This window comes from Morchella importuna (genome assembly GCF_003444635.1).
Source record: "Morchella importuna strain M04M26 chromosome Unknown Morimp01GS001, whole genome shotgun sequence".
Classification (NCBI taxonomy): Eukaryota; Fungi; Ascomycota; class Pezizomycetes; order Pezizales; family Morchellaceae; genus Morchella; species Morchella importuna.
Window position 1 is genome coordinate 418,549 of NW_025763398.1, and position 27,757 is coordinate 446,305.

A 27,757-nucleotide genomic window follows, 5' to 3' on the forward strand; every position below is an offset into this window, starting at 1 on the left:
CAGGTTGAATGCCTAGAAAGGTTAGCCGATCCTGCAAGACATTTATCCGTTTTGATAGTACTAGTGTAACATAAAGTAGATCATGAAGCTGAGGAAAGGAGCTTGACGAGGGCGGGGGTACTGATCATTTATAGACATTCGTTTCTTTTATTTTTATTTTCCGACTGTTAGTCATGTATCCCTAATTAATTATATTGCGTGTATATACTGGCGTTATACGATTATATAGACGTGTGCCATCGTATGCGCTGTGTTTTAGGTTACTTTTGTCTCTGCGTACGTTGATCAAGCACGTACATGTTCTTTGGTGTAGTTTGCGGATAACCCTTGCCCAATACATCATGACACAAATCTTCGACAAGCCCGCCCCCATCCCACTTCATTCACTCTCACGGCCCCGCGTCTTACTCAATAGTTTCGGTGGAAAGAAAGAAAGAACAGAGCTACAGTATGGTTTAAGTATAGAATACTGAACCAACCGGGTTAGCCTTTCGCGAACGTACGACAGATACTAATATCGCTAGCCGTGTGGGTCACCACGTATCCTATATATATGTAAGTATTCATTAAAGAAAATCAATTTCCCCAGTGCCTCTAGGACCAAGCTTTTCCCTACTTGAGTTGAGCCTCCCCCCACCCTGCCCAGTTTACCCCCCCCCCCCCCTCTCACGCCTCGTCATGAGTTGACTGAATCTAGGTTTACCAGAATGGCACAACGGGACGAGAACGAATATCTCTGGTTGAGCAAAGAAGTTATCGCAGCTATAGAAAAAGAATTGAACCCTGGAGGTCTTGCGTTTCACCCACCACTTTCGTGGTCTTGCGAAAAGCTCGACTGTGCTCTCAAGGCAGCTTATAGAGATAAGTTTCCTCAGGCGGCACACGAACCACAGTATAAGGGACGCGCCCTGGAAATTGCGACAGTAGAGCTCAACAAAATCTTGGAGGAGAGAATCGAGAGAATGAAGAGGTCCATGGGCAACACTCCAATAGTCAGTTGGAAGGAGGCCAGGCCCTTCGACGAGCCTTTTAATCCCACGCTCGCCGGCAGCAATATGAATGTTGGACGTTCACCACCAGCACAGTACAAGAAACATAATAGCCCACCTGCGACAACGCTGCCTACATTGCCCTCGCAATCGCAATACACAGCAGCAAGCTCAAGCACTAGTGTTAGCACCGGCCGAGGTACGGGAACTACATTGAATGGCAATAATGGTGGGCCCATCCTTCATCAGAGGAATACAAACAGCCCAGGCCCGTCGCCCGGAAGAGGGGCAGTTTCGATTAATGGGAACTTTCGTTCGCGTAGAGGCCGCGGCTCCCATCGCTCAGGTCAGCCCCGCGCCGGCGCCCATATTTGCCCCTTTGAAGGATGTGGGAAAAGCTTCCAGTACCCTTCGAAGTTGAAGTGAGTACATGACTCTGGCTAGTAGAATACGATGGCTGTGAAATGGAAGTATGCGTTCTAACGGCAATATTTCAACCATAGAGACCATGAACACACACATTTACCCGCAAAGGACTTTGCCTGTAGGCTTGGATCATGTACAAAAAGCTTCAAGAGAATGCGCGAACTCAAGGCGCACGAGAAGATCATTCATCCAGGCCATCCATCAGAACCAGAGTCGGAGTCTAGGGATCAGGAGATGCTTGATGTTGGGGAGGCAGAGCTTGTGGAAGATCAGAAGAAATTGTCAGGGCGCCGAGATGAGGATAATAAGGTTGAGATCGAGGACGAATCCAAGAGGGATTCGCCTTCTCTACAGCTACGTCAGCCCTCTAATAAGATCTCCGAAGCCGAAGTTGCGAGCCCAACATCTTCATCTCCCACGCCCAATGCTCGTGGAACAGCTACCCCGGGGCCTGAACGGCTTCCCTCCTCGGGGCCTGAACGGCTTCCCTCTTTGGGGCCTGAACGGCTTCCATCCCCGGGACCTGAACGGCTTCCCGCTCGGGGGCCCGAACGGCTTCACTCCCCGGAGCCTGAGAAACGTCCTTCCCAACCTCCAGTCCGTCCTCCACCTCCCGATCCTCCGACCGATTCTAACCCGACACTGCCTGTGATGCTTCTTAGGCCTGGTGATAGGGATCATGACAGGGAAAAGAGCCTATCACCACCACTACCACCACCAGAGGAGAGGTAAGTCCACACATTCCTGATCTACTCAATTCTAACATTGGGTCTGATGTATTTTGTCGCAGTGCACCTCAAAAGGTCGGCGATTCAGACGCCTATATTAGAAATTTGGCAGCTAATTTACTTTTGAACTCATCGTGACTTGGTTGGCCAAAAACTTGGCTCGTTTCTCGGTTGATATACCCTCTCTACTACGCGCTAAGAAAACATTCAAAACTGATATTGCTTAACGGGTTATCCTCAGTTGCAACACGCTTCGAAACGAAGAAATTAATTTTTTCTCATGTAAAATTTCTTCCTCCTCCACAAAACTTAAATATAAATATTGTATCCCTTTTTTCACCATTTTTTCAATCATGTTTTCATACTCTTTTGTTTATTTCCATCGTTTTGTGTTACATAACGAGTCTTCTTTCTTCACATGAGCGCGCATAAATTTGACAGTTGCACATGGAGCGCCTAATAAAACTAGGACGACCTTCACAATCAACCGGCCATCGTCATGGTATGTATATATACACTGAGATTATGACCTAACATGCATGGGTTGAATTCTTCTCACCGCAAATTCAAAGGTTCAACCAACACCCACGTCTTCCATGCGTTGCAAGCCTAGCTAACTACGGCTTCCTATTTTCTTCTTCTCAGCCCATACAACCAGCCTGGCGTGCTAATATAGCGGGTTCTATTTATTAATCTCTCAGTGCACGCGAAGATCTCCAACACAGAGAGGCTGAGTGGAGCATGTAGACAAACGAGGCTGTGGTTGTCAAGCAGCCGCGATGGGTTGTCCAAGCCCCAGTACAACCCGCCCACTCGTGAGCCATGCCAACAGTGTCAGCCCCATTGAACCCTCTCAAATTGGACGATAGCCTCGTGAGCAATTAGATTGAGACATCTAATGCTTCGCCCGATCATATGTTCACATAAACTGAGTCCTGTGTATATGTACTTTTATTCAAGCCTTGTTCGATGGGTTTAATTTTGGTGATCATGATTCATGCAGCGGGCGCGAGGCAACCACCATGACCCAATCGATGACTGTTCGCGAACACGAACACACACCCCCCAACCATGCGAACTCTATAACTTCGCAGGAATATGTCTAGGTAGACACAGCTAGCGTTTAGGCTCCCAGCACATAAAGTCTGCCCAGCCCAATCCTCGGGGCTTCGAACAATTTCCCAAAGCTTAAATCAACCGAGTGCTGCAGCGACGGATGATCTAGTAAGCTTCAAGGCAACAAGCGTACATACACTACAGCTATATCATACTAGTCGCTATCTAGCGAGGCAACACAGATAGTCAGGTCAGGGCCAATCTCACTAAAGGATATCTCACCCCAACCCACCTTAAATACATAGTAGTAAGACCCTTATGTTTACCACCTCCAAGATACAAGGAGAGAGAAGACAACAATAATACTAACTAAATGTTGGTCGAGTGGAATAAAGTCAATCGGTGCTTCAATATCTATCCATCTCTCTAAGCTTATATACTCTCAACACCTTTCCGTAAACACATACTTCAGTATGCTTTCCGAAGCCACTCGACCTCCATGGCTCTACCAGAAACATAAACTTGAGAAATTTGTTGAAAATCAAAACTGGAAATTGAACATTGTGGACCTGCGATGCGACCGAAATCGTTGCGAGCTTGTCGACAACATCCTTGAGAAAATTGCCTTGACGGAGCAGCTCAAGCCCAGCGAGTTCGAGAAGGGCCTTGCAAGAAACCACCTAGCAGTCGATCTCCAGAATATCCTTCAGCGATGGTGCGGTATCGGGTTGAAGAAAACAATTGAGGGATCTGCCCTTTTGGGAGGCCCACCAACTCCTCTCACCAACCGATGGGCTCCTCCTCTGAGTGTGGGGGGGGTCGGTCCTGTACCGAAAGTAGAAGTTACAAGTCCAGAGACAACTGTGTTTTCACCACCTTCAACGACATTCAATTGCATTGGAAGTGGGGACGCCTACCAACTTCGAGCACAAAACATATTCCCATCTTCGCAGCACCCTATTTTGAGTTCCCGGCCGAGCAAAAGACAGCTCGACGGTGTTGATCAATACGACGATATCACTAAAATGGCCAAAATAGATAGGACATCATCATTCACTTGCCCATATTATGCTCGGAACAAACATGCCCCCGATCATGCAGACTGCGCAAACAAGACCTTCCCAAACCCTCGCAAATTAAAGTATATATAACTTTTATTTACCCATTTTCTCATATAATTACATGATATCCACCCCCGAGGTCTTGCTTTTCCTTAGTATTTTAGTTAACCTATGCCAAATCTTTAGGGAACATGTCTGGCGGTGGCTTAAACCTTTCAAGTGCATAAACTGCGGTGAAGGGTTTGGCCGTGAGAAGACAAGAGCTATTCACTGCGAGCAGCGCAAAACCAAATGCAAGACCGCCGTGTCAACATACGAGCAAAGTGCCGAGTTCCGTCGCGATCAGCAAATAGAGACAGCAAAGAGTACTCAGGAGATGATCCGCATATTTGATGAATACGAAAAGGAAGTCAATGGTTAGTTACCTCACGGTCTTGACTGTTTTCGAGTAATAGGACAGAAGACCAGTTGAGGGGCTTACAACATGAATACAGACGTAAATGCACAAAATATCAACAACCAGGAGAGGAGCAGCAGCTCAGAATCAGAGGGAAGCTGCTCAAGTCCTGACAACACATCGGATAGCGAAATGGATGGTTCAGGAGGTTGTTTAAAATACACAGCGCCATTGCGCGTGGAACTAGAGCAAAGACCCGTTATGGCCGTTCGACAGCGCTCAGAGAGTCTTCATCAGGCTCACATTTTGCGGGAGGATTCAGACTCTACCCTCGAAGGTTTGAGCCCACAGACCCCGCAAAATTACTCCAACCAAACAATACATGGACACCAACTGAGCCCAATCTGGCAACAGGAAGGCGATCAAAACCAGTTTAATCCGCTACACACTCGCCGAAAAAGCGCGCCGCCGGTTTATTTTACGTCATTACCTTCAAATAATTTCGTGCAGGAGTCAAATATTGGGACTATGGAAGTACCGAAAATTACTGTCACTCAACATGAACCACCTCTAGATTTTTTGAATCACAACACTAGCCCGATAGAGTTCGAGTCAGAGTTATATCAGATGCAGAATGATATCAGTAATAGAGAGTCATCATACATGACGGAACCTATGGACGAAGGACCTCAGATGACAGGAAATGATTTTCCCAACATGAATCAGGGATTATCATTGGGCGCTAGAAACATTCCGCAAAGAGTTGTTATACAAAGCCCTGGATTCCGCAGTGTTGGGCCATTTCTTGCTGGATTCAAGTTTTAAGTTTGGTGGTATTTCATCTCATTATTCCATGCTTTCATTCCCCATCTTTCGACTTTGACTTTCTTTCGATTTTATTTCGTTCTTCGGATCATATGTGCTTATGTATTTCGTGGGTCTCTCCCCTTCTCTTATGTCTATAACGTACGGCGTTTTCAAGTTGGTTATTTTGGGGCGAAATTCGTGGGAAAGCAGGGGCTTTTTACCCAAATATTAAAATAAATATTCAGATTATTACCAAAATGTTGCTTGCTCAGATTCAGGAAATAATTCGGTTTGGGTCATTAAGAAGCTTCTCGAATGTCTTATATGTCCCAGAACACCTGGTGGACGCAGGCAAATAAACTACCGGGGGTAACTACTACCGCAAAATCTCAGTTCGTTCGGACGGTTGCCAAGAGCGGTGTTGGCTGTAATCCTGTTGTAAAAGGCTCTGATCTCTTCCTTTAAGGGTGGTATTTTTCAGCTCCTCTGCAAAGCTGTCCTCTTGGCAACCGTCCACCCGAACTCAGATTTTGCGGTATACCTGTTTACTAAATATTAGGTATGACTATGCCATGTTACTAGTATCTTGGTAATTATTCCCTTGTGATTCTTTCTAGGTTGTATGAAAGGGTCACTTTATAATAGAGCCCAAGGAGTGCGGAATCATAATATATCTGTAGGGGTTTTTTTTTGTCTTGTTAACCATGATAAAATCAAAAGATCCGATTAACTAGTAAATAACTAACCCAAGTATCTATCTCTTTCAACGACCAGCCACAGCTAAATTCGAAAAGAAAGAAAAATTAGAGCGGGTGATACCCGAGTGATAGTTCATGATTAAGATAGCTATTCTAGGTTCTTCGCATAGTACAGCTGTCAATCAATTCCAGATAAACTATAGGTAAGTCTTAGCCTAGTGATATCACTGTGTCACCATCATGTGATTAAACTTGCTGCCTGATTAGTGGGCGATGACTGCGGTCAACGAAGAGGGTCCATTTACCAGGGGCCGACTTTGCCTAAAGCATACCTGAAGATCTACGCTCTGATAATACCTGCTAAAGAAAGTGTAGCTAGGTACCCCTCACTGTCTATGGTATTGGGCGTAAATGAGGCTCAAATCGTTTCCATCCGTACTCGAACGAGAGGTTGTTGCAGCCGTAGCATTCTCCCAAAAGCTTTCTGTTTCGACTATACCCATCTTATAGCTTGAATCTTATGGGTTACCTCCGTTTCCCACAGAAATATCGTCACTATTAAGATCTGATTTCTCAAGATGTGGTCTTTGTTCTAGGCGTATGCGGAATTCTGCCGGAGACATAAATTGCCATAAAATGTCGTGGCAAATGTTGATCTCGGTGTACTAACTCCATTATCTGCTACACTGTAGTAGTTCTAAAGTAAATTTGTATCAAGTAAAGTACATTTTGATACAGTTTGCTATTGATTTAGGGACGAACACAACCCATGTTGCCGCCGTTTTCAAGTTCCTTGAGCTTCTGGGATAGATGTCTGTGGAGGCTCCTTAGGTCGTGAATCAGTGAGAAGACTCATTGACAAAAGTCTCTGTAGATCTTGATATATATGTATAACGGTTGGAAGAGGGGGGTCTTTCTGGCGTGCTGTGTCTACATACGTGCCTACATACGACACTATGCGCACCGTGGTTATGTAGGTACCCAGCTCGAACTGCGCATGATGGAACTATGATACCTAATGACGCAGGAAATCTAGATGTGAAAGATTCTTTGCGATATTGAGGGACTTGTGTCTATAAGGCCTGCTACATGCACACCCTTGAGAAGAGGGAAGGGGTCAATCCTCGAGGATGACAGGGATGAGTGGGGATGGAGTTGTAGATGGAATGAGTAAAGAGGTTGAAGCCTCCAAGAGAAGCGGTGACAAATATGCTTACTTCATCCCATAGCATACATGTGACTATGGAACTATTTCCATTACCGGTAGTAGTACCGGGAGAGTTAATATGTTGCTCAACCTCCGGTGAAGGTAGCATAATTATCCTAGCCAACGTGGTGTTTGCCTCTGAGATTTATGTGTGTAACGTTGTAGGAGTTTGGAACAGCCCGATGCTTCTCCCATGGTCTGGACGGTGTGTTTCCTTTACCCCCACACTCAGGCTAGCTACTTTCAGCTCGAAAAACCTGCCGAACTTCAACGGCGAGAAACTAACAGCCGCGGTCTGTCAGAATGTTACGTATGCTACATCTATACTTCCATTTTTCTGTGTTATGTTCCACGGTAAAGGCTTAAACTAACATCATCCGGGAGTGACACCTTCAGAATGCCATGTTGTGAGCAAAAATGCGGGGAACACTAAACATCTCACCCGTTACACGCCAACCTCATCCCACATTTGCCAATTCTGTTCATTGCAGTTCCCGGTGCGAGGCCTCATAGAATCACAATTTGGAGTACTGCTCTCCATAATTGTCTGCGGCCTGGAGGGATAACGCAACCTAAACAAGCAGCTCAGGATTGAATACATATATCCATGGGTGCATTCACACCGGAACTCCGAAAGATATTTTGGCAATGGGTCCGATCAGAGGAGTACTTATGGCCAAATTATCATAGCTATCGTGCTCTTGCCACCATTCCGAACATTATCCATCATTCGAGCACATATAGTCGTCAGTGTTGAAGATAAAGCCTAGGGTAATTGATGTTATTCTATAGATCCATGATATATCATTGAATTTTAGCCAGGCAGCTAAGGTATATACGTAAGGGTCTCTGAGACTATATACAGTACTTCAATCTAGTACATAATTCTTCCGACTTGCTTTTTCTGATACTTGTTGGAACTGGCCTTGACCAAGTCGATAGTTCATGGCTTGTTTCTCTGGGGAGTGCCATATTTACCATGGGTTTATTGTATTCTCTTATATTATACTGGACTGGGAGTACGTACCCATACTAGTCAAAGTTTGAACGGATATATTGCATGCAAGATCAAAGCCCTCAGAACTCGGAAGACAACCAAATCCAGGGGCATATTAAGGCAAGTACATACTTCAATACGCTTCCCGCTCGCTAATATTAACTACTAAATTATATGTTGAGCTTATACCTGGCCCTGGTTCTAGGGGGGAGAGTCGGATGGAGGGCGGAATGAACGGGTCGGGACTGCCTCTATCGGTATCAGCGATTCGATTGGCACATATACTAAAACCTTTAAGGTCTCGAGGAGTACAAGATCCGGAGCTTATTTTAAATTGATATACCGGTATTAAACGCCGATAGTGCGCCGATGGATTCGCCTATATAAACTCATACACATGTGGTTGATTTCGGCTAAGGTAAAGCCCTCAACTATTAACCAAAACGGCTACTGGCCGGTCTTCGTTTTGACGATCCCGGTGCCATCCAATAACCACGTTTGTAGCTAGGGTAGTATGTAACCGAGCCCTACGACGAAGATTACTGAATGTCACCCTGATAACGGTGAATGATGGGAAAAAAAGTACAGGTACGATACCCCTGTTTGCGGCTGTCTTTTTTGTTCTTGTGTTAGAAGTCTTCGGTTGACGGATATAACCAACCCCCGTCACGCTCTTTTTCTTTTTCCTCCAGCTGGCCTACTAGCTCTACTCTGTACCTACAAGGCTCCATAGTTATGGCCTCTTGTCTTAGATATCCGGATATTCGTATCATAAATTTGGGTTAGACACGATCCATCGTGGTCACATAGCCCACCGGCTGAATTTTTACTGGGGTTATCTTTTTGTTTTTCCTTCTGACGAAGGAACCTTCAGTGGACTATACTTTCTAAAGTCACATCAGACGGTAATGATCCTTCCAACATGATAGTTGTCATTGAATCAGAGTTATGTAATTTATATGATGCGGTCCCTAGCTCTAGAATATCACATCGATTCATGAGGCTGAAAGACATAAAGGCCAGATGACTCCACAGAGAGTCCACGTATGCGAAGATCTCGATGACTCATTTACAAACAGCCTCTACTGGTTGGGTCATATCTGTCGGTTTTGATATTATGATCATTGCCCTTTTGCAGGTTCTCTTGCAATTGGACATATGTACCCAGATACACTTCCGCGGGGAGTTGAATGAATACATACGGTATGTATCTACCTTGTAGAATGTGATTGCAGTATTTTATTCGGCCTCTAAACTATGTTTACCGGTATGTAGTTACCTACTGTGCTCTACTTGCTGCGCATGGCCAGAACTTTATCTCGCCCAATCTTATTGATGGTGTCGCGATGTTGAAAGACCATTTCGAGAAGCCTGCCTCCTCCGTGAGAACCCTGTATCACCGTTCCGAGTATTGTTAGGTCTTGGCGCGCAACCTCCGGTGTGTGACGCATACAGCTCATCCAATATCGGAACTACATGCTGTTATATCCTAAGCGACTGATAGAAGAAAGCCCACTTCTGTACTGATAATCTGGTAAGTACCTCAGGTCCAAACATTGGCATGTACTGTTGTTTGGCAGATTTTTATCGAGGTCTTACCACAACACATAAACCTTAGGCAGTACATGCATGTGTGTCGACCAATGCCCGCAATTACATTCAAAGAAGGCTACGATATAATCTTTGCGTCCTCACTTCGCGGAAACTCGGCCGGCCCATTAGTCTTCGTGACCTTTGTAATAGGTATGTACATCGAAGAAGAGAGGCTCGAGGAGGAGGATGAGGATCCAGTCAGCCTTTAAAATTTCCTGCGGTGCTAGGATCGGATTCATCAGCAATGCACCGCTGAAGTGTCCCGGAAGCGCATCAAAGAAATACCCACATTTTGAGCCGCATGTACCACCACAAACCACTACCGGTTCCACTACACAGACACCATCACCCAGCAATCAATTGCCACACATGTTATGTCACGCCATCGGATAGCTTCCGAGATTATGGAACTCCCAAAAAGTAAAAAGTAGCGAGTTTGTCTAGATATCTGGATCGGCCGGTGCTGGTAACTATACAGAAAGGTACAAACTGAACATACGTGGAGCTGGCTGTTACTGCCAAGACGTCCAAGAGCCGCTGTATAATGTATTATTTATAGGGTTACCGTAGGCATCGGAACCCATCAACCAGCAATTACGATGAATCCATGTACGGTACTTTGCGGTTTCAGGTAGGTTTCCTTGGAACGTCGAGTTCGAGAAGATTATACATTGGGGTTTATGAAAATAAGTTTAATTATTAACAAAAAAATCGACTGCACGTACCCGGAAACCCGTGTGACTTTTTAAGGAGCAAGGCAACAACAGTCCGCAACGTGCTGCATAGGAAGCACTCTTTTAACATTGATGATCATGATCGATAATTCTTTGGCCCTAAAAAATAATACCGATATGGCTATGCGTATCCCGAGGTCATTCTTTACCCCCCACTCTACCTGAAGCCCAGGACTACCCGGTAGGTGTTTTTTATTCGGGAAAATCTACTTGTCAGTCAAAGAATATATGCAATCTGCTGCTTCAAGTGTCCACTCCGCAATGCTTGATTTTGGGCGGCCGCCAGCAAATGCAATTTTAGCCGCTAGGGTGGGTGTAGTGCGGCTCTTGTGCATCAGAAAATGACGAATTAGGTCAAGTCGCAGCCCCAGACGCGCATGGGGAAAAATTTAATTATTTAGAGCGTATCTGGTACTAGCAAGTTCGAGCGTTTCATGGGACCACGAGCCAATCAACGTAGAAGCACACCTTTTGAGGCTCTGCTACCTGCAGTCTCCCCGTGATGGAAGCCCTGCAATGCCCTTGAGCTCAAGTAGTTCTTGAACCGAGTCAAGTAATGTTAAAAAGCTTTCTTGAATCCTATCTTCAATACCTTATTCGAAATTCCCACCAACGTTCCCATGAAATCCTCTTTTAGAACTCTCGTCTTCTGGTAAAAAGGAAGATAGTTACAACCTTCGCCTTATATACTCCGAAAATAAAATTACCGTTTTGCCAGAAAGCCAGTCGCCGCTGTGACAAAAGCACATAATAATCCGAAACAGTATGCCCCCTAAATCTTCAGTTGGGAAAGGACTAACTCACCTAGATATAGCGCTCAGGTCGCCAGAATCTAGTCCTCAAATATTCCCGGAAATCTTTTATCAGTTAAAAAAACTTCTTTCAGAAAGTAATGTCTGATAACCGGGGTAGGGGAGATCAATCCAGACAAATGTTGCCTTGTATGTATACACTCATGTCTCCATATCACGTTTTATCAAAACACCCTATAAACACGACGTCTGTGTCTAAACCATGGGGCATCATATGAATAGCAGCCCTCAAGACCCACCATGGGAGCACATACTTCCGGTCGAGCACCCTGACCTAGCTTCCCGTCATAATGTCGAAAAGGGGACCCGTTTGCAATCTGAGATCGAAGACATAGATCACGCCTTTTCAGATTCCGCCTCCCCTGAAGCCACAATGGATCAACAGAAATCCCAAAAATGGGAACAGCTCAAGGGTTATGACAACACTTACTCCACTGGAGCCCACGACCGCTACCATTCAAAATGTGATCGCAGTAATTCACTCCAAGGACTTCACTTTAGCAACGATACCAATACAGACACGTCTTATACTTTAACACTCGGTGGTGGACCCGCATCCCACTCGAGCCCTGATGAAATGACCGAATCATCAAGCACTATGGAGCCAAACTTTCCAGAAACAGTTCGAAGCAATAGTCCCCAGTCAGACAATCCTGACAGTGGGCCTTCCGATCGTGGTGGAAGCTCAAGTGGTCAAGGTCTTATGGGCAATCGTCCCCGACCTTTCTCTAGGAAGTCCAAGGCTGGAATCGAACATACTGTCACCCCTGCCCGCGCAGGTCCTGATGGTGGATTTATCTGTAGGTTCCAGGAACGGGGAAAAGTCTGTGGACAGTCATTCAAACTTCCCTCCGACATCAGGTTTGTTTGAAACCCAATCTGCGTGTTTTTTTGGTTTTGTTTTTGTTTTTCTTTTTTGAATCTATCTCTCATCAACATTCTTCTATAGATTCCATCTCATTGAAAACCACATGACGTTTTCTCCCTTCCAATGTGATAGATGCAAACGAGTGTACACGAGAAAGTCACTCTATACTCGTCATCTGAAAGAGGTTCCTCAGGATAATTCGACATCAAGACGGACTCGTCAATGCCCTCACCGACTTGTCGAGCAAGATGAATCCTATCGTATCCGAAAGACTACTTATGAAGCACTGTGGGCAATCCAACTGAGTCAAGAGCAAGTTGACAATGCGGCCAACATCATTTCACAGTACAATGGAAAGCTTCCTGGCCGGCGCAGACGTACTCAGAGTACCACTGAACATGAGATTCCCACTGCAGTTTCTGCGGATGCGTCACAGTCAGCCAGTCACTCTTCTCGGCAGTCTGAAAGTGGTAAGATTCATACCCAAGCCAGCTTCTATGCCATATTCTAATTCACGGAGCTTGAAGGGTTTCCTACTCACCAGAATCCGCCATATGTATCTCAGCCTGAGCCAGTTTATCCCCCACACATAATGAGGGTTTCCAGTGCCCCCAACCTTTACGCCCAAAACACAATTGCGGACTCAGCGGGAAGTCGTAGACCCTCCCCTATGCCATGTTTTAGTACAGGCCCCAGCGCCTCATACGAGGCGATTTCTCCCTTTCACGGCCAACAAGATCCAAATGCTCTTTCCACAGGCACAACAAGCTATGATCGACAGTATTTGAACCCTGGGGACGCACTTTACTCTTCGCAGCCAAGGGGATCTGAGTTTTATGAGGCACCTAGGGGATTCTCGACTTCATCTGACAGCATAGCTCCTCACATGATACAGAGTCGCCAAACTTCCTGGGATGATCCAGGCGTTGAATCAAGTTACGAAACTACTACTTGGTCCTCCGGAAATCGTGCCGGATATCGCGAGCCTATGGCATTTGAAAGCACTGGCCAGGCCTCGAGTTATCAGTTTTCAACTGTGAGTAGTATATTTGGATTTGCTGGACTCGTTGGCTCCTCAGTGTCCTAATGAATGCCGAACCTCATCAGGCCCCCAACAGCGACCAAGTGCACCACACGGCTTTCAGTCAAGAGCTTAGCCCAAGAAGATGTGATTATCAGAATGCGCATCGTGATAACAGTCCAAAGCGGAGGGGATAAATCGCAGCTGTTTCTGCAGGCCTACGGGGTCGCCGGTGAATTTGGGACGGATAAAGGGTTTTTTTCCCGGCCACATTGTTTAATGATGGTCAAGTTTGAATTTATGAAAAGTGGATATTTTCGATTATTTGTATATGCTAGGCAAAGGTTCAAAACGATACAATCAGAGCTTGAGACTCCCCCAAATCATACGCCTATGGAGAAACATTTATGCCATTATCGTTTGGTTCCAGAATCTCCGTTTGTTTTATTAAAGCCAGCCGGAAGCAGCCGCTGCCGATGGAGTTGGCCAAAGAGATTCTTCTTTTTAGCCTGCTAGACCCTCTGGTAGTCAGTAATCCCACTTAGAACCAGCGTTGGTAATGACCCACGACCCGTAACGACCGCAGTGTTAGGACCCGGTCGAGAACCCATGGGTCGTAAAAGGTAATGACCTAGGTCGTATCCTCTTCCGGGGTGGTATCATCAATTTATGGAAAACTTGAGAAAAGTCTGTATCTTTTTCTAATAGAATCGCCTTTCTTGGTACTGATACGACCTACATTATGACCGATCGAAGACCCGGTCTCATCAAAATCGTTATGACCCGACTCCAAGATAAATCGTTAGGACCCCCGGTCATTACCTACACTGCTTAGAGCTACTTTTCATTATAGATAGGGGGGAAAGGGGTTAGTACACGACATTAAGGAGTCGATAAGATCAGTAAAGAAACGGGGTGTGTGTTGAAAGAGAGGTTGGTAAGGCTACATGGTCTCTCCCGCATTTCAGTCATAACATGTTGCTCTGACGCACCCCAGAAATATGTCCATCTGCATGTTACAGTTTATGTCAGTTTATGTATATATGTATGAACTTGAAATAAGTAATAATTGTAACGTAACCGCTGACTTTGATATCTAACGCCTCTGGCTACTAAGTAACTATTCTTTTTTTTCCAAATATTCTGTGGTGCTTCCTTCATATATTATATTGGATGAACAGTAAACATGCAGGGAATGAAAATTTTCAGTCTGTGGCGTAGCTTAGCCAACAATGTGATACGGGAGAAGGCAGGCATCTGTGAACTCGTGTACGTCTGTACATGTATGTACATATCTGGCTGGGTACATGGACTGCGTTCGTGTGCAGGGCCGGGAATAAAGTGCACATCTCCACATCGATTATTGGAACCTTAAATAAGCGGTAAGCAATTAGACACGATTGGCTAATTGATCCCAGAGCTGAGAGATGTAAGGGGTAAGAGACACTGATGTAAATTTGTTCTAGAGCAGAGTAACCATGAATCGGGCTGCACATATGGCCTTGCCTCTGTGAAGGGGATCTGTGAGGCCTAAATTCGTGCATCTAACACATAATCGAGGTTAGCCTTTATGCAAACCGAAGTTCTGCCTACATGTAGCATGCGGTTGTGGAGTCGAAGCGCTGAAACAACACCCATGCGGAGTTCCGAAGGACTATCCTATTGAACTTCCAGCCAGATTAATGAGATTACTTATGTATATAGATACATATGTACGTATGTATAGGTTGATTTCGGCGCAGAAGCATCTAGATACCCCTCATGTACAAGATAGGAGTACTGCGATGGGGTATGCATATAGATGTGTTTATATACCTTGTTTGAAACTCCGGAGATCGAGAAGGTTGTCCCTAAGCATGACAAATTTGTCCCTAAGATGCCGCGTCTATTGAGACACACTTGCAGAATGCCCAGGAACAACCCAAAGCTCACATACACGCTTACTTGGCCTTCTGCCGCTGCTCAGTGCAAGCACACTGGACGTTTTCTCCGTTACTGCGCGGACGGCCGGAACTTCACATGCACAGCTACGTACATGCTATGCTACACCCACGTGGCATATCTGCCCTACCGTTTAACGTAAGTCAAGACCGACCTCTAGCCCGCGCTCTAGCCCGCGCTTAACATATCAAATTGCAGCTGTGATTGTATGGTTGGATAAACTTTATAATAACTTTATTCTGGTTCAGTTTTATTAGGTTTTTACCACATCTATCTCCGAAGTCAACATGCATATTATACCAACTAGACCGAAGGACGCTAGTACTTGCAGATATTTATAGTCTCCGAAAAGTGAGCAAGAAACCACACCGTATTAACTGTGGGTCTGTTAAGGTACAGTATCATCCCACAGGCCTTCGAAAGTAGACATCCTGACTTGTATCGCATCATTGTATCATTGTAGAGGCCCAGCTGCGGGCTTACAATTTTAAGCCTGCTTAATCATTATGCGAGTGATAGCTCATGATTATAATTCACACCATTTATAAATTTACAATTCCGTTGTACTGGCACTCTACAAACGTGTTAGTGGTTAATTTATAATACTAATGATATCCAGTCAATTAATATTTTTACAAATACCTTCATCTAATTGATATCATCTAGTTAAGTTAGTTAGGATTTATAACTATATGTAATGGACATAACATTTAAGTCCACGGACCATACAATTGATGATATAGTCTAGATTGTTGAGTTGGATGCAATTACATATCAGTGTTAGAAATACCATTACTTACTGAACATTGTTAAGTAACTAATCCTAGAAACCAAAAAATTGGATAGAGCCGCCAAAGCAAATATTGTAAGTATGGTGGGGTTGAATAGCCTAGCCATCAGAGCAGTGTTAATATCCGGGGGCAAGTAGACTTTTATTACGGTGAATAGATTCTACTCATTATTTCATTTCTAGCTCCGGGAGCTGTTCCGGTGGAGTTGGGCCGCTCTTATCTCTTAGGGGAAAGCATTATACTGCCAGATCGCTAACATTTTTGAACAATAACTGTACCTAAGCCTCAACTGAACTGGGAAACAATGTGCAGTTTTGCTAAATACGGTCTTTTCTATAAGCATTTATGTAGGTTATTGAACTACATGTCAATGATTGATCTATCACTCTAGTACATGTAGTAGTGTCAGTGCTTTACTTTACCCAACACGAAATAGTTTCATCATGGCTAGTGCCTTGTCCCGAACCAGGCCCAATCCGGGCTGGGTGAATTAGGAATACCAAGTTTAGCCAAAGTCTAGTTTAAGACAAGTTACATATACATGTAGCTACCCAAGGAACCAATCAATCAATCAAAAACTAGTAGTATGATTACTATACTACTAGTACTTAGCAGTCTCAAATAAGGCTTGAGCCTGATTAGAGCCTTGACGTTCCGCCGTTTGGGACCCAGTCTCACGGATTCGAGCTTCTTATATATTGAGATATATATGTGAGAGCTGTAAGTACATTAACTTATTATATGAATTGGGTTATCAAAAAGATAATTGATGCATCCGAAAGAGTGCTGACGATGGCTACTACACTTGGTTATAATGCCGAGTTAATATGGCATGTTATAATATACGCAACCTCCGGATGATCAAGCTTTATATATTAACTATCTCATCTCTCAATATATACGTTTTTCTTTTTTCTTCTTTTTGGGGGGGCAATTGTACAAGCTATGACCATCCCTTTAGCGGTTCATAAACGGGCGTGTAGAATCGTGTCTATTTCTGCAATCATTTCCTTTTCTTTTTCATTAAGATTCGCAGGTATCCGGACTCAGGATTATCCTACGGCGCGTCTTATCACGGATATCCGCCATAAGTATGCCCCTTAACGCCAAGAATTCATGACAGAGCTACTGCACGTGTCTTCATGGATTCAAAGAAGCTGCTAATATTATCATTACCCCCTGATTACCAAACCTTTAGACCGCAGCCTGTTTATCAAGATGAGGTGTATTCCCTGCATATTTTAAAAGCCCTCAACCCTCTGTGATATTTAAAGAGCACGTGACTATGCATATTATGGGGATGGCAATACCCGCCTTATATACTCTACATTCAATAAATAGAGCCAAACCGCGTAAATATGGGTGTCGATCTAGTAAACGGTCCGCATAGCAAAGCTCTTATCCCGAAGAGCCTCGTAACCGATAGACTTCGAGTACTCCCGAGGCTCAGAGAACCATAGTGAGGGCCCCGAATAAATTTTCGGTCATTTGTTCCGTCAATTAGAGTCTGTAGAGTGTTGTAGTGAATTGGTGAGGCTTTGTTACGTTGCCCCGCGTGACCTTTTTGCTAGATTGACACCAATATCTACAGAGATCCCCCCCTCTCCCCCCCTTCCCCCGAGCCTCATATATAGTCTTTCTCATTAACAGAGGCTTAGCGGTAAGACCCCTAATATACCGAAACTAGCACAACCACAACCTCAATTACAATTCCAGGTTGTCTTGTGACCTTATAATGTATCTGTATACATTTCTTACTGCTTATATCCACTTGGCAGTGCAGAAACCTAGGAAATATGCGGGCAATTGCATGCGAGTGATCTTCCATGATTAACTCCGTAAATCAACTAACCTTGCTAAATTACCGAAGAATTGCCCGCTTAAAGTTGCGTTAAGTATTGCGCGGTAATAAACTGTGCTTATATGTATGATCGGCAATAAGCGGCTGGATAGAGTACACGGAATCGATATCGTATTTTTAGATGTTCGTTAAGTTCCAGGACCAGGTTTCGTAGAATGAGCGCGTTTGTGTTCTTGAATGCAGTTCGCAGTTTCACAGGCCGACTAATCAGCCTTACGTAGATATCTGAGCTAATCGAGGGTAATACATCCTCGTCCATATAACCCAGTAGAGAGGCTCCCAGTAGATGGATGTCCATGTTAGCAGGGCCGGCCCTAGTTAGAACGAGGGTGGCTTTATTGTCAAGAAAATTCCGTGAATCTTGATTTTATGCATAAGATGAACTGCCGTTAAGAATGATAGTTCAGTAAAGGGATAATGTTTATACTACTTAAGAATTGAATCGTACCTCATCATGAACTTTTTCACTGCCACTCTTTTGGAATGTTTGTGGAACCTAGACCAGCTGATCAGCTGATATCAAAAGGGTTTTGGAGCCGGTAGCTGCATGTAGCTAGTTAGCTAAAGTCAATAGAAGACGTTAGGGTTTGCAAACTCTCAAATGCGGAGATCGGAGCGCTTTGATCAATTATAATCTCCACATCAAATGCCTTATTGCTTGACCTTACTCTGAGACAGTAGTTCTGATTTTTCTCTTATCCCACTACCCATCTAGGGACTCCACAGTGAGACAAGTTACGAATGAGTGAAAGGGAAGATACCGAGCCGAATTGCCGGTTAAAAGGAGATGCCAGGTGTAAAGCTACTAGAACAACCCAAGTCGGTTGTGCCCTTCATTACCAGTGCATGCATGCATACAGTAAGTACATGTACATACATACCTACACGTTTCTATTAATTTGGACATTCGCTACGGTTGAACCTGGGAATACCGAAATTCTACACCATCCGTGACTAAAATCTCTGCCTTCTTAGTACTGTAAGTAGTAATTCGGCACCTCAAACGTAATTTTCACATGACACGAATTTGAAAGAAAAAACGCACAAGTGTAGTCCTATGCTAGGGGCGATTCAAGGGGGTCTTCAACCGCAACATCTCAATTCAACAAATCCTACCACAGCGCAATCTCCTGCCATTATGCTATAGATCTGCAAACCCTCCGAAAAGTCCCCTTGTGAATCTTGAACTTCTTGCTTTGATTGAGACACAATAGCCGGAGCTTCGAGCCTCTCCCGAGCTCCCGATGCATGGCGCTTTATGCAACCCCGTCGTCTACCCATTGAGCTCTCAAGAAATGTTTCAGAATGACCACGAAACAAACGGACCCTGTTCGTGCTCGCCAAGACACGGAACAAGATGACTTAGAAACTGCTTGACGCGGATGTGTGGGCCTCGCTGGTGTGGAATTCAACATTCTACGGGTGTAGAGAAGAAAATAAAAAGGAAGTCAACTCACGAATGTTTCTCTGGTCAACTATAAAAAAGTAAGGCTTGAGGCTGAAGGAAGCCAGATCTTCGGAAATGTACGTAGGGTTTAGGTACCTACATTGTGTAGGTACTGTACATGGAAAGAACTCGCAGCCAGGATCTTTACCAATACACCTCAGGACAAACTACGAGCAGCCCTTGCCAGATTGAATGGTTTTGATTGGCAGTCAAGCCACCCTTCCAATAAGACGACCTTTTAGTTTACCTATAATTAATTAAGAAATATTGCTCTTCCGCTAGAGTTTTCAAGGTCTCGGCTTCCACTAACTGTCTTAGCTAGTGTATACATGAGAATTGACCGTGACTGGCGATGAGGAGACACTTGCATATATTTCATTTGACATTGGTTGTAGGGAAATTTCTTAATCCACGTAACTTTAGCCTTAGTTCAGCAGGGCTACATAAGAACAATCTAGCTCATTGCTTTTCAGTCTCATTGCCGAGAGACCGGTCTTCTGTCCATCAAGTAAGCTTTTGCATTTACGAGCCACATGTAATAATAGCAATGCGTGTACTAGGAGTATGCCATGAGGCAAAGATTGGGTGTACCTACATATCTGCATACATGTCGAAATTGCCCTTTTCAAAACCTTCTGTCATGGTCTCACGCATGAGACTCACGTTAATCAGCTGCTGGCCGGTCTGAGTACCATATGTATATACCACATGGATGTAAAGAATCTCAAAAATTCAATAATTAAAGAACAAAGGGACTTTTTTAGGAGTGGCACAGCTCAAAGGCACATAACCCCAGGTTATGGCAATGCTTGCAAACCGCTAGCTTGGTATCCATCCTTGATCGCTCTTCAAGACCTTGTAAACATCTATGTTTTTGATCTTGTGACTACATAATGTAGAGAACCAATCGGGTTACCAGACGCCCAATAGCTTGGCAGGCCGTAAGCACCGCCGGTAGTGTTCCGTCTTGAGCAGAAGAATGTAGAGTAACGTCCAAAACCGCAGGGAGTCCCCTAGACTTCTGAGTTTCAACTCTGAGATATCGAAAGGAGTGTCCGAGACTAAATTTACAGGAAATTCATTCCAGCATCGGAAAATTCACGATTTGTGGATTCGATAACGGGCCGAAATACGAAGATTCGATTATTGCTTTTTTCCAGGCCTGCCAGAAACCATGTCTCAGTGCGGGACGGTACCCTGTGATCCCCCAGACAAGCGAAGGGCGCCTATTAATTATATCAGTGTTATTTGGATGATGTTTCTGATCGCTGAGGATCATTAAGAACCGGAAGCCGAGTGCTTGCTAATAATCTCAATGGGGTGAAAATTATAGCAGCAATATGACTACATAACTTGGAAGACCCTGTTAAGGGAGTTGGTGCCTCAATTGAATCTCAGCGAATCAGCGAGGGGTGCTCGGCTGTTTTCTTTTCCGCGGCGTCTCTGGCGCTTGATAAATAGTAGACCAGCAGCGCGCGGTGGGCACTGACTGACTCGCTTGATCACCGCGCACCACTGCAGATCTGAAATGCAGACACACGTTGAGATCAGGCCGAAATCTATTTGAGATTTGAATCCTTGCTTTGGCGCTTACTCTTCTTGTGTGCTGGTGTCATACTCATACCTACTTGGAGACAGGCATAGGCCATGTCAGTACCAACGTACTCCCCTCTTTTGCTCTTCAACGGTAATCCTCAAGCACCTGGATCCTGCGAAGATCATGAAGACAAGAAAGAGACCGCACCACGCAGAACTAAAGGTGATAAATGACTCCAGATCGTTCCATAACCTTATGCTTGGGCAGAAACGGAATATTTTAGTCGGATCTGATGTTTGATTCCGGAAACGCATAATATTTTTTGCACACGGTTGTAATTAACCGCCGACCCGCTGCCTGCTTGATTCTCCAAGGAAAAAACCACCCTACATATCATGCGGCTCCAAAACTATTACAGCCGCATCTGCAGTCCACTATGGCAATAATTCAGTACGGACCACTAAATTATGGGGACATCCATGCCGATTTCTTCCCTCCTTCCTCAAGGTATCAGTGCACCCGGATTTGATACCTGATGAGGCTGATTGAATTTGCATGCGGAGCCGAGATATGTGGAGAGAGAGCTGCAAATATAGCCCATATGTGCGTTGTGTGATGGATTGCACAGAGCCCCATTCTTACATGGTCAGGTATGGGAAACCACTCCCGAATTGTTAGAAACTGCTTCTCCTAGTATGTTTTCAGAGGATGTACCTAGCTCTCGACAAGCGAAGATTCATGCCCCACACGGTTTCGAGTTCTTTTGTGTACCCATAACCCAGACATACTGGGAATGGCTATTACTTGGCCAATGCGCTTTGAGCATTGACATATGGTATTCTGATGGGGCTGAGAGATGTGCAGCTGTGTAGGTATGTATGTAGAGAGAAAGTAAGTATGGGTGGATCTTGATGTGCCATGGTACATCCATTCTTCATGATCCGTCAATCAATTAAGTCAACCGTGGGATTCATAGGGAAGCCAGATCATGACTATCAGTTTGACTCCACATATATGTACTTACTACACATCAACGTACTCTACATACCACCTGGTTAAGCAACCACTAACTATCTACCCGTATGTACCCAATACCGTTAAATTTAAAAGCCTCAGACTGTGTAAATCAGACTGGCCTTACCGATGAGCCGCCTGCCGACCTGCAGGGTACCAAATTTTATACTCCCATCGCCCCCCAAAATCTGGAGCGATCTGAATTGAACGTCCCCATGTATCTAAGTACTTGGCTAGCTAGAAACATATATTCCCATTACTATGCTGCTCCCCAACGCCCAATTCCTGAAACAATCTCAACCCTCCCCCCCCCCCCCCCCCCCCCTCCAATTCACAACCCATTCAAGCAAGACCCCTCCTTCTAGTTCTTCTCATACTTCTAATTCCCATCGATCATCTTCCCCGGCCATGGCTTCAACATAGCTAGGTAGCTGCCGCCATACCTTAACACTAGCTGATTATTCTTTAAGAAGCCCTCAGTGTCTCTTCCCCCTCTTGCCTCGTCGCACATATCTGCATGGCATTGACGCCTTCCCGCCGAACCTCATCTAAGCGAGTCAAATTTTTATGCAAACCCTCCACGAGGAAGGTCCCAAACTATTAAAGAACGTCTGTCGATTTTAGTGACTTGATTTTTTTTGCTTCTCCTCAGGATTGCTTGACCACCATTGGACCCACTGGCTAGAACATACAGGTTGGCCCCCATACATACACTCATCCTTGTGTGCGAACCAGCCCCTTCCATCCAACTCACTGATGGCACTCCACCAATATCCATATCATTCATCCCTAGGCCCTAATTGCTTGCCCGCGTTGCAATTATCCCTCCCTATTCATATACTCATTGATTCTTTTTTTAAGTTTATCTTTTACTTTAGAGTAACTTACCTGTAAGATACTGTGCGTAGTTCCAAAAAATACTGGAATCCCGATTTCGCCAAATCTGTCCCATCTGTGCTGCTGGTCCGCAGGACATACATAAATTACACGCCGCCGCCCCATACACACAGAAAGAAAAAAGCCATTCTGTCCTATTACATACCTACTGATCTTTTACTTCTTCCCTCTTGACACTCGGTAACTGAACCTTACGGTGAGCCTCATCAACAAACCCCCTGCAAAAGAAGAAGAAAAAAAGAAATCAGCCTGCATCCCCATCATTGTAGCTTTGGAAATTAAGTGTGGAGTAGTAGCCACAAGGCGGCAGGCATTTCATGGACCTTTACCAAAGCTCGAATACTTTTAAGTACCCACGCTCCTCCGAAACCATCATGGCTGTTCATAATCCATCCAACCCACTATTACTACCACTCGATACTAGAGGAAGCCCAAGGAGGTTTGAAAAGAGATCAAACTTCAACATCAAGTCTGACTTTACACTATTTCCTCCTTCTTCTCCACTTGACAACTTCCTGTGCCAAACGTCCGATCCTATTTCGTCCAGACTATTTTCACAACCCACCACAGGCTCATATTCCATGGATACTACCACCATACCAACAACTGAAAATAATTCAACTACTGAGAAATACAAACCTTACCTTCCCTCACCTCTTTACGTGAGGGACCCCGAAACCTCTTCACCAACCTCCGATCACTTGAGCTACACTTGTAGCAGCGGCAATACAAAGTTCAACCCACCACAACAAGGCCAAGGTCAAGGTGGTATTCATAATAGTCTACCACTGGGACGAATGCGAGATACGGACCCAAGTCAAAGAATACCGTATTCACCCGAGTCTTTGGCCTCCGAATATCGATATTCAACTAGTGGTCAGGAGACTCAGCTCAACAGGACAACACCAAAAGCGAGGGGCACTTCTCCATCAGGAGGACATAATCCCCCAATGTATGGAATAAATGAGTCTGCCGGCCCAGGTTCATACTTTTCAGCTTCCTTTTCTCTCGAAAAGGAGCAATCTGGCTGTAAGTATTTTGTGAGATTGAGTTGCACATATAGCTACAAGGAAGATACTAAACTATGGCCTGCTAGCTCGAAATATGTCTAACAACCGTGGAATTCCACGAAGCAGCAGCCGTTACCATCCGTATCCCTCGACGTATGGTACACCGTCACCCCATGCAGATGGCACCAGGGCAGCCAGCTATGATGAACGAATGATACAAGGAGGTATTTCTCAGAGGGGGGAACCACTCCGTTCGTCCTTCAATGGTGAGAGCGAATACAGTCAAAATTCACCACCACATCAAAGCAGAGTTCAGGATGAGCACCGAGAAGCCGCCTCTCAATGGCCTCGAACGGCCTGGTTGACTACAGCGACACCTGATCTTACTTCGTCCCAACAGTCATCTTCTGGAGCACCATACCCCACTTCGTATACGCCCTACGATTCTTCAGCAAATGTATATAGAGCTCCGTCGGTTTATGCACCACCATATGAGTCAGGGGCTGCTCTTCCAATTCAATTGAGGCATGGGGGGATTGAGACGCTCAATTCCAATCAGCTCGCCAATGCCATCCATTGCCCACATTGTACACAGAAGTTCCCCACTACTGAGCAATTCACGTAAGCACAGCCCCACTTGGTTGACGTATAGACAGCGAACAAAAGGCGCTGATTGTTATTTGTGTTGTAGGAAGCACCAACAAAAGCACCAAAAGATGTATCGTTGCAGATTCGATAATTGCTCGCGCACCGAAGGATTCGCAACCCCAAACGATCGAGAACGACATGAGAAATCGGTGCACAAGATTCCTGGTTTCTACTGGAGATGTCTGGATCCCAACTGCTCGAGCTTTCGAAAGGAGTTTGCAAGACGCGATAACCTTAAGGATCATCTCAAGCGTATGCATACCATGCCACCTGGAGTTGATGAGGCAGAGGCCAATGCTTGGAGGAGTCAGATGGCAGACAATGGAAAATATGAGAAGCCTGACACCCAAATGTCAGGGCAATAGTTCAGAGGTTGGAAGCGTCAAGGATTACTGGGTTTACGGACTATTTTATACGGATTTTTTTTCTTTCTTTTCTTATTTCCTTTGTTATTTTTTCGTGGGTTGATTGGGACCTTTTTTCTTTGTTTTCATTTTTTTTCTTTCCTTTTCTACGGGTGGGTTGGAGTTTGTACAGCGTGGTTCGAATTTATTTTTTATTTTTTTTTATTTTTGGCTCGTTTTGGTTTGGTTTGGTTTGGTTATTAAGATAGGAAAGACGGGATTCTGGAGTTAAATATTTTGACCTTTTTGGTTTAGTACAGGTTTTTTATTTTTATCTTTACAGGGTTTTAGCGCAAGACACAGATCAGACGGAAATCGGTTAGCTTTGAGAGGGGTTAGTTACTGTTTAAGGGTTCCATGCCAACGTCGGGTGTAAAGGTTTCGTTTACTTTGATCTACCGATCAGCTATCATGTTTTTTTTTTACAGGGTACTGAGTAAGAGTACTTCGAGTGCTAGAGCTAGAGCCTTTTATTGTATTTCCTTCTCGTTATCTTATCACAAATAATTGCATTGCAAGCCAGCTGTTGCATGGCCATGGGGGGGGTTCTATGTATGTAGCTACAGTAGCTAGACTTGCTACATAGACGGTTACATGGTATCTCACTTCTTCACACACTCTCTTGTCTCCTTCACCCTCACTCACTCACTCTCCCCCAATGGTGTTGTATTGTTGGGATTAGTGATGAAGCAAAACAGCAAGTGGGCGCGCGCGCGCGCGGTTGCTGTCCTCTGTCCTTTTGAGAATGAGTGAGTGAGTGAGCGTAACCCACCTCACCTTGCGGATTACGGGCATGATTGGAAGGATGACGGCTTCCGTCCGGTACCATCCCATCCTGCTCCACCGCTTGGCGAAAAACAACCCATTGACCATTGACCATTGACCATTGATCCATTGATCCACCAGAGAGCGTTGGGGGAGGGAGAGCATCAATTGACTGACACCTGCGCAGCTGTTGCTTGTTGCTGTCTGTCTGTTGGGAGCTGGATGTAGGTAGGGTAGGTAGGTGAGGTGCATGTGTTTACTCGTGCTTCTTATTACATCCATGGCGTAATCCCGCACGCGCGCGAGCGCACCGTACCCCCAGCCACGGCTCGTCGAAACATGGTACTCTACTCTTGAGCAGCAGCTATGATAGGAGTGGTAGGTGGAAGGAGAGGGAAAAAAGAAAGAAAAAACTGTCGGACGGCAGGTGGGATGGTGGGATGGAAAGGATGGAAAGGAGTGAGGGGAGGGAAAAGGATACATACCTGCTCTAGGGAAACATGTGCATTTCCCATCATCCGTCCCATCGATCAGATTGAGGTTAGGATAGGACAAGATAGGGTAGAGTACGGTACATGGTAAACGGAAAGAGAGATAATCACAGACGCACTGACCACTTTTGGGTTTTGAGATCCAGAATCTGGTGGGACTGTCCTGTCTGGTTGTTGTGTGTGGAATTGGAATTGAATACTCAAGGTAGAGTACCCGTGCAGCGCATTGCATAGCAGCAACAGCAACAGGAGAAGGGTGGAAGCTCATCGAGTGTGGATGGATTCTGGGATAGGAAGGTCCATGTGATTGGGTCGAGCTCTCTCTCTCTCTCTCTCTTTTCTCTTTCTCTGTCTGTCACTCGCGCAGCTGTCCAACAGTCTCTGGGGTTGCTTGCTTTGGGGGGGGGGGGGGGGGGGGGAATCGAAACGAACACGCTTCGAGTGAGGTTGGGTGCAGGCAGCGTCGGCTCGGCGAACCGTCTTTGTGGGGGGGATCGAGTGTTTGTTGGGTGCGAAGGCTTCGGCGGAGGATGTATGTAGAGAAGAGCAGGCAGAGCAATTGCAAGCAGAGGGAGGTACATGCTGTCTGTTGAGTTGACTGACAACTCAACGCATGCCACTTTGGAGAAAGAGTGAGTGCTGCCGTCGTCTGCACGGGGTTTGTTCTTTTTCTCTTACTGACTGACGGATTTACTCACTTTCTTGCTCGTAGTCACTCACTTTTAGACAGTCATCGTCATCACTGCGCATGCTAGTAGAATTGAAGGTGACAGCTGTGTAGTAATGTATGTAGTATTTAGGTACTCTACACGTACTCATGTAGAAGGTATAAGAAACATCGCAGAAAAGCTTAATCGCAAACCCACCAAGCAGAACCAGCTAGCTCCAAAGCCTTGCTCACTCACCCACTCACTCAGTCATCCAGATAGACATAGAAGTTACAATTGCCATACATCATAAAAGAAATTTAAAACGCCTTATCGTCCGTCCGTCCGTACGTGTACGTACATCTGTCACAATTGGGCAAAACCGATTAAGCCTTTCCCGCTCTCCCGCGGCCCGAACGGACGGACAGGACAGCTACCTACCGTACTCTAGTTTTTGTCTATGGGTACCTTTTTTATTTTATTTTTTGAGCTTCTAGAAGGGTTGGTGTGTGTGGATGGAGTTTCTGGAAATGTTTTTGGAGGGTGCGCCGTTATTTATTTTTTACTTTTTTACTCATTGGGGAACTGAGTTGAGGGAGGTGAGGGAGGGTGGGCTTCGGTATCGTAATTGTGGTTGTGGGTGGTGGGAAGCCCTGTGTGCCAGTTGCTCGTGCTCATGCATCGTGAGAATGAGAGAGAAAGAACTTGAGAGAGGTCGATAGACCAGAGCAGGCCCAGAGCAGAGAAAGAGTATCGTGATTACGTAGTTCGTTGCTGCGATACGTAGATCCCCTCCTCCGTACGTCCTTCATTCCAATGCTCATGATAAACACTCGTACTTGACGATTCGCATACTTTACTTTTACTTTACGTAGGTCTTACTGTACTACAGAAAGAGGGTTAATGATGT

At 45.1% G+C, this 27,757-nt stretch overlaps 6 protein-coding genes across 6 annotated transcripts; 5 read left to right on the forward strand and 1 right to left on the reverse strand.

The window, feature by feature from the left end:
* Positions 1-341: 341 nt before the first annotated feature.
* Positions 342-2,281, forward strand: LAJ45_00087 (uncharacterized protein; the record flags this gene model as incomplete). Its single annotated transcript, XM_046109689.1, has 7 exons — positions 342-459; positions 525-555; positions 698-1,218; positions 1,313-1,335; positions 1,395-1,411; positions 1,493-2,143; positions 2,206-2,281. 7 exons carry the CDS (start codon positions 342-344, stop codon positions 2,279-2,281), a joined length of 1,437 nt encoding a protein of 478 aa, XP_045976382.1.
* Positions 2,282-3,359: 1,078 nt separating this feature from the next.
* On the forward strand, positions 3,360-5,094 carry LAJ45_00088 (uncharacterized protein; the record flags this gene model as incomplete). The annotated part of the gene is made up of 6 exons (XM_046109690.1): positions 3,360-3,367; positions 3,446-3,506; positions 3,595-4,340; positions 4,447-4,676; positions 4,755-4,994; positions 5,072-5,094. The coding sequence occupies 6 exons, from the start codon at positions 3,360-3,362 to the stop codon at positions 5,092-5,094; spliced, it is 1,308 nt and encodes a 435-aa protein (XP_045976383.1).
* A 3,335-nt stretch (positions 5,095-8,429) lies between these two features.
* Positions 8,430-8,879, forward strand: LAJ45_00089 (uncharacterized protein; the record flags this gene model as incomplete). The annotated part of the gene is made up of 4 exons (XM_046109691.1): positions 8,430-8,486; positions 8,572-8,674; positions 8,729-8,784; positions 8,871-8,879. The coding sequence occupies 4 exons, from the start codon at positions 8,430-8,432 to the stop codon at positions 8,877-8,879; spliced, it is 225 nt and encodes a 74-aa protein (XP_045976384.1).
* Positions 8,880-11,624: 2,745 nt separating this feature from the next.
* LAJ45_00090 (uncharacterized protein) lies at positions 11,625-13,591 on the forward strand (the record flags this gene model as incomplete). Its single annotated transcript, XM_046109692.1, has 5 exons — positions 11,625-11,638; positions 11,731-12,366; positions 12,455-12,843; positions 12,901-13,409; positions 13,481-13,591. The coding sequence occupies 5 exons, from the start codon at positions 11,625-11,627 to the stop codon at positions 13,589-13,591; spliced, it is 1,659 nt and encodes a 552-aa protein (XP_045976385.1).
* A 7,226-nt stretch (positions 13,592-20,817) lies between these two features.
* Positions 20,818-21,083, reverse strand: LAJ45_00091 (uncharacterized protein; the record flags this gene model as incomplete). Its single annotated transcript, XM_046109693.1, has 2 exons — positions 20,818-20,993; positions 21,059-21,083. 2 exons carry the CDS (start codon positions 21,081-21,083, stop codon positions 20,818-20,820), a joined length of 201 nt encoding a protein of 66 aa, XP_045976386.1.
* Positions 21,084-23,256: 2,173 nt separating this feature from the next.
* On the forward strand, positions 23,257-24,905 carry LAJ45_00092 (uncharacterized protein; the record flags this gene model as incomplete). Its single annotated transcript, XM_046109694.1, has 3 exons — positions 23,257-23,911; positions 23,979-24,513; positions 24,584-24,905. 3 exons carry the CDS (start codon positions 23,257-23,259, stop codon positions 24,903-24,905), a joined length of 1,512 nt encoding a protein of 503 aa, XP_045976387.1.
* Between the last annotated feature and the right edge of the window lie 2,852 nt (positions 24,906-27,757).